At 40.5% G+C, this 6906-nt stretch overlaps 1 protein-coding gene across 1 annotated transcript; it reads right to left on the reverse strand.

Annotated features, from left to right (window-relative positions):
- Positions 1–933: 933 nt before the first annotated feature.
- Positions 934–6690, reverse strand: LOC143100114 (zinc-alpha-2-glycoprotein-like). Its single transcript, XM_076263058.1, has 6 exons — positions 6421–6690; positions 5146–5406; positions 4038–4304; positions 2705–2974; positions 2500–2616; positions 934–2411 (listed from the first exon to the last, which is right to left on the reverse strand). The coding sequence occupies exons 1-6, from the start codon at positions 6512–6514 to the stop codon at positions 2317–2319; spliced, it is 1104 nt and encodes a 367-aa protein (XP_076119173.1). The 5' UTR covers positions 6515–6690; the 3' UTR covers positions 934–2316.
- Positions 6691–6906: the final 216 nt, after the last annotated feature.

Genomic DNA, 6906 nt, shown 5'->3' on the forward strand with positions numbered 1-6906 from the left:
GGCCCAAACCTGTGATACGGATATGAGCCGAAGGACCATTTTTTTTTTACAGCAGACCCAGGTGGTAATGATATTAATTAAGGTGCGGATTCTGCTAAATTGACTGTCCTTTCCCTAGCCTACTTCATTGTCAACTGGCTGCTAAAGAAAAAAAAGGTATTTTGGAATGGCACAAATTTAGAAGCCATGGGGGTGCACTATGTTCCCTTGGCCACTTCATTTCTACAGTAAGGCTGGAAAAGAAGATATAGTTGGCTCAATATTGATCATATGCTCGTTTCATTATTTGTATTATTACAAATTATAAGTCCAAGCAGTAATGTTAATCAAGGATCTTTGGTTTGCGCACTATCAATCTTTTGACATGATTTGCCAGCCTGGGGTTGGACTAGGACACAGCTCAACTTTTCAAGGTAGGCTATCTGCTTTTTATCTCTGTTGGTTTATTCAGAGACAACAACAAGCAGCCGAGCGATTGATAACTTTAGGCCTACTGTAAGTTTATACTATTATTTTACAGCAATATAGGCTAGCTTAGCTTGAGCAAAATAACTCACAATAACTAGCCTATTTTGGAAAAAACAGTGATAAAGCTAACAGGATCACTGATGATAAAAAACGAGTGTAATTGTCTTAGCCTATTTTCAAAAAGGAATAAATGGCTAATGTTTTGTGTTGTTTCAGATTGACCATGGAGATGACTGGAAGACAGCCTGAATATCGATGGGAACAGTGGAATTAACACGACTTAAACTTTGTCTGGGATTGCGCTTCTACAGCCAGATTGTTGAATAAAAAAAATAATAAGACACTTATTTGTAAAGTTTTTTTTACCCCCCTATTGTGTTTGTAGCCTAGCTTATGTTTATTAGTTGAGCTGTTGGGAAAACGTTACGAACTTTAGCCTGGGTGAACCTATAACGAACCTGTTAGCTAATGTGTAGTGTAGCAAACAGATTTTCAGGATAATTAGCCTAATTACCAATCACATTTCACATGTCAAATAAAGCCAGCTGATATCTGATAAACGGGTCCGTACCACACACAGTAAGCGGACCCGTATTGCATATGATAAGCAGATCTGGAACACGTCAGTAACACAGACTCTCATACGGAACTGGGCCAGTCTTAGCCCTTATTGGAACCAGATCCGTCAAACGGATCCAGACCAGTTTTGGACCGATGTGCGTTTGGACGCCGGATCAGGTCCATTATGCAGATCCGTGCCGGACGTTGTGGTAGGTGTGGCCCAGTTCCGTCCCAGTGTATGTTTGCTATCTGGGTTAATATCCATTTCTATACAAACCAAGACGGCGGACTCCTAAAGAAACGCAACCACCCACACTATAGGTGTATCTAAATTAGCTATGTACCAAAAATTACATTTTACCGTGACTCGAAGTGCTGTAAACAGTGTTGTAAGGCTGCGTGTACACAACCGCTTGGAGCTCCAGTGGTTTTGGGAAACATGCCCCAGAGTAGTAGAGAAAACAGAGTGGTGACACTCACATAAGAGAAAAAGATGGCAGCACTTTTCCATGTCAACATTAAACCTACTAATCACTTGGTCAGTAGCCCATGACTTACTACATTACACACACTAGCATCCAAAAAAACACCCCGCCCCACTGCAATACAGCCACAGACCTCTGAAGTTTGTCTACAAAAAAGGAGCCAAATCTGCCATCTTTGCCCATATACTGTAAAGAGAATCAGGTGTTAATTGAAGCTCAAGGGCAGAGGACCAATAGCCTGGGTTTTCCCATGCTGCCTTACGCGCACAATTGTATTCACGCTGCTAGGCAGCCTGGACTTCCATGGACTTCGTTTTCACCTCAAAGTAGGAACCTATCACAGAACGGAGGGAGGACAGCAAGACAATGACGACACGCCGAAGAGGTTATGAGCTACAGACACATTTAATAAACATTCGTAGCGCCCAATAAACGGCTCTGGACATTAATAAATCACGTTTCAAATACGAAAAAATGTACATGTAGTTCTCAGACCCCATCTCAATGAGATGAGGTTTGGCATTAGCCAGGCTAGAGGACCAAAGTGTGTAGAGAAAAAAGTCTGCATTTCCAATCACTTACTCCCCGCAAGTTTAACAGGTGCGATAATTAAAAATTACCATGTTATCGCAAGATATCAGATCTCCTTATATGGGTAAAGATGGTAGCTTTTTTGTAGGCAAACTTCAGAGGTCTATTCAGCACAGGGTTTTGGAACTATTGATTGTCATCAAAGAGTCACAACTTTCTCTTTCTATGGCTCTAATCATAACACCTGAAACACTTTTGACTGTGCAGTTAGTTAATGCTGTATCACACATAGTTGTTTTCTTCTGATTTCTGTGAAAGTTGAGCCTGAAGATGAGGAGTTTTCATCAGTTGAGGCTCGTACGAAACCTATATGTGGCAATTAGAGGCAGTAATCAGTAATAGTGAACCATCAGTAAAACACAATACTGTTTAGCTGAAACACAAAACACCTCACCTGCTCTTTGCCGCCACCAACGTATTACGGCAATAAGCACAATGACACATGTAACAGTCCCAACGACAGCAAATATAACAGTCCCAATCACAGTAATCTGGTGAGCTGATTGGTCACCTGTAAAAACAGAGTTTACAGTTAAGGACTTCTGCTTTTAGTGGATACGGTGTTAATTAATTCCTATTTCATTCAAAGTTGATCTTACCAAAGACAACAGACTTGTTGAAAATTTCACTATAAACTTCACATTGATATGTTTTGCTGTTGTCCATTGTGATCTTAACCTGGACTCTCATCTGAACTGTTCCATCTCCATTGGGACGTGGTCCGATCAATTTCAGCTCACTGGCCAGAGGTACCCCATCTTTAGTTAACTGGATCCTCAGTCCTGATAGGTCAGAATCTGTCACATGACACTGCAAATATGTAACAGTTCCTCCTGGGATGTGCTTGGCAAATATATGTAGCTCCATACCTACAATAAAAAGTGGCATTTCTTCATTAGCAAATATATACGCTGTCATCCAATCAAAACATGGACGAATGGACCATTCATGCCATCTGGGAATATCAGGGACCGGAATGTTTAAAAAAACATGAATGTCTCAACAAAGGTTAAGATGATGTTTTCACTGGGAAAAATGTTTTTCCCATGCCCATGAACGCACCGTAACATAATATCTCAATTACAGCACTCAATATACCAATACCCCCATGCCTACGTTTAATAGCTGGTTACCAGTTAGAGCCATCACACACAGTACAGGGAAAAAGCTACTGCTAACCTATAGGTCTGTCTGAATCAAACATGGCAAACACCAAACCAATATTGGTAAAGCACAATAATCAAACTCAAAATCCCACAACACTGCCAGTACTAACTGATGGAAGGTGAAGCAAAAAAGCCAGATCAGAGCTCGGAGTTGGTCTGATTGATTTAGATCATGAATATTCACATCCTGGTCTAGGGCCCATTTGCTCCACCCTCATTTCCCTACTCAGGGGCTGGACAAGATAGTAAGCACTGTGAACACACACATAGACTACGTTTACACGAAGCAGGGTATTTTCCTAAACGAATATCTGGCCATCTACGTTTGCAAATAAAACTGCATTTACACGAGACCGTTTATTTTTAAAATGTGTTTACATGAACCCGTGTACATACATGCTGTCATGAGCACGCCAAACCACAGTGGCAGTCTAACGATAAACTCAAGCTCACATTAACCAATCAGAAACCTAAAAAGTCGCACGTGAGAATATGTAAATGTAAACATTGGTCGCACATTTGGTGTACTTCTGTCGCATACTGTGACGTTGGCCGCCCAAAACTCCGTTTACCACAGTTTAGAACCAAACGCATAAACGGAGTTTTCCAAAAAAAAACACTTTGGCCGGAGTTTTTTTGGATAACCATTTTACGGGGCGAATTCTCCGTTTGCGTCTAAATGAAAGGCTCAAACGTAGGGAAATGTCTTCGTTTATAAAAATACACATGCTCGTGTAAACGGGGTCTTAATTTTCACATAATGTACCTGTGTGTGCATCATCACTGGGCCTTGCTGCTTGCTCCTTCTTCAAAATGTGGACCTTGCTACACAAATTTTGACCAAAACTTTTGTAAGCACGGTTTCTCAAGTCCTGTGTATTCCACTCTGTTGCTAAATGGCTGGCCTCATCAGTCTGTGGTGTCCATTTAAGAGTCTGGGGGTCAAAGGTCAGGAATTCTTCGCCATCTACAGCCCACTTATCAAATACTCCTGATCTGTTGGTTATACAGCCACGACGTCTCTGAACAACCCCTGTAATAGTGTCAAAAGAATGCATAATTTATTATTTTCTATTATTATATTAGTTTTTTTGAAGTCAATGAAAATAGACAGCTATGAAGAAAATATTCACAAATTGCTACAACAAAAAATATATTGTATACTTCCTTCAACACTTCTTTGTAATTGTTACTACATTGGTCATTCCGTGTCAAATAAGATTCAGTTGTCACTGCACCATCTCAGATTTTGTTCAAACCTTGTCTTTATCAAGATTGGGTCCCAAAACCAAAGAGTTTCAAATATTTCTGCTCAGATCCTATGTATTAACCCTTGATCGACCTTTGATATTAGTTTTACAGCCTGAAAATCACATTGTCTGGTAAGCAATGTTTGGGCATTAATACAATAAAACTTTGCAGAGTGGAAGACAAACATGTTCTTAGTATGACAGAGCCATTCAAAGCCCGTACAACATTCTCAGTGATTTTCTACAAGGCCCAAGATTTGAAAAAAAAAAAAGTTTTTCCCACAACATAATATACATGGGCTTTAAAAATAAGAGTGGGGTGGCATGAGATAATACAGTAATAAGTTAATGCTAAAACACGGCCTCCTTTCTGAAAGTGTAAAAAAGATACAAAAGGGTGAAACAATGCATGAAACATTGGAATTTAGCAAAAATATTTTACAGTTCTTAGTGTTGGGACCTTAACATTAGATAGGCAAACTTTAACAAAATATAAGATGGTGCAGCAACCATTTTCTTGGTTTTTGTTTGATTTGGCATGGAATGACCCCCATGTTATTTATTCATTAATCTATTTATTACAGTAATTTGTTTGATTGTTTGATTGTTTGTTATTCCACTGACCTGCTGTAACAGTGATGGTTTCATCTATCTTCTCAAACCAAGGAAAGTGCTCATAACACTGACTTGCACACTGCTGGTGTCTGTCCTCCAGTTCCTCTTGGGTGAATGCGTGTGTTACCCAGTCCTGTTTTGGTTGATCTCTCAGTGTTGGGCTGCTACAGGTAAATATCACGTGTCCATTGAACAGAGTCGTTTGCTGAAACTGCAGCTTGCCACCTGGGCCACGATACACTGTGTACTGGACCTCAAGTGTGTCAACATCTGGGGGAAGAACACACAAGAGAGTATCCTACAGTTGAGGCAGATTCCTTACCGTGGGTGGTGTCAACAGGGGAACATAACAAACACATTCCCCACATTCCCACTGAGACATGAGAAATAATGAGGAAGGGAAATAATTTCCTAATGTGGTATAACTGGTTGCTTTGATGTGTCTCTGTGTATGAATGTACCAACAGGCCCAGGAGCGGTTTTCTTCCCCAACGCATGAACACTCATGATACCTTGCCTGGCCTCACCCCACCACTCCCATCCCAACCCCCTCCCTCTTCACACCCACAGAGCACTTATCTCCCTTTTTTACAACATGGCTCTTTGCACATGGAATCTCTACCTGGACTGTCTACACCGGGTCTGAATTGTCATCCTGGTGAATTATTACCCATTTATCCACATTTTATACCCTGTAAACATAGGAGGCACTAGGCTATTTTGGGGGGGTACTCAAGCCCAACGTTTTCCACTGCTTTTTGTTGTACTGGTATTCTACTTGTGCAGTGACTATACAATTAAATCTAATATTTATGACTATTTGTCTATCTTTCTGTATTCACCCTCTAATGATGACCCATTAGCAAATACACTACATATCACAACAGGCCAAGCCCAATCAAAATTACATCATAGCAGCAACATCAGACCAAACTGGTTCATCTTGATCTGATAAAGTAAGGAGGAGTGTATCTTTCTTGTCCTGAGAAAGTTCACAACACTAATCTTTTACTTTTGCCCCATACGTACATCCTGTTTTGGGGATTGAGGAAAAGGAACCTTGCTGACAAATCGTTTTCATAACAACGCCATGTTCAAAGTGTAAAATCTCAGCCGAAGTTGCAAACACTCATTTCAGGTATTTTGGCAATATAGTTTGTGATGTCATGAGTGAGTTTGTATGAAAATAAGCATAAAAGTGAAAGTAATGTTTCAACCAGTATTGGTTTGTTCTGACAAGGAATACTTATATTGATATGAAAGGTAGACAAAACTGTAGCCTACCTGATCCGTTTGATAGATGCCAGCAGATAAGTAGACACAGGTAAACACACACATGAGTCTCAGATGAACCGGACCCTGCGGAGATTATTCCCATTTCTTCTTGTAGCCAACATTTGGTGCTCAGATCGTGTCAACTCAAGAAAACAAACTGGCACATTTTTCAGTAGCCTAATCACTCATATTCTGCACATAAGTCAAAGTTTGATAAGATAGGCTAAAGACACCACAATAACAATCGTGTACAGTAATTTATGTCTTGCCGGTCAGACTGTCAACTGCTTCACACAAGTGACAGGAAGTGAGCACACTTCCTGCCACCCAAACCACTCCCATATCAGCTGAGAGAGTTCATCGGTGGTGTGCCCACCTCTCAGTATTACTCAGCCTGTCAGACAATGTCAGCTAAAGGCAAATTAGTCAACAATATTGTGAGCTGTGCACCCCTGATGTGCTTAAATGTGGACAATCTGTCAGTCTGTTCTCTTT

This window comes from Alosa pseudoharengus, unplaced genomic scaffold, assembly GCF_046254945.1.
Source record: "Alosa pseudoharengus isolate Yale_2024_CS ecotype anadromous, Long Island Sound unplaced genomic scaffold, YU_APseudo_1.1 YU_APseudo_1.1_scf_3, whole genome shotgun sequence".
NCBI lineage: Eukaryota > Metazoa > Chordata > Actinopteri > Clupeiformes > Clupeidae > Alosa > Alosa pseudoharengus.

What these genes read in the sequence shown, in the direction of transcription:
- LOC143100114 (XM_076263058.1), bottom strand. Translation starts at nt 6,514, where the DNA reads ATGGGAATAATCTCCGCAGGGTCCGGTTCATCTGAGACTCATGTGTGT. An exon ending in CAACAAGTCTGTTGTCTTTG is followed by an intron (nt 2,617 to 2,704) that starts GTAAGATCAACT and finishes CTGTTTTTACAG; the next exon opens with GTGACCAATCAGCTCACCAG. An exon ending in TTGGTGGCGGCAAAGAGCAG is followed by an intron (nt 2,412 to 2,499) that starts GTGAGGTGTTTT and finishes TGCCACATATAG; the next exon opens with GTTTCGTACGAGCCTCAACT.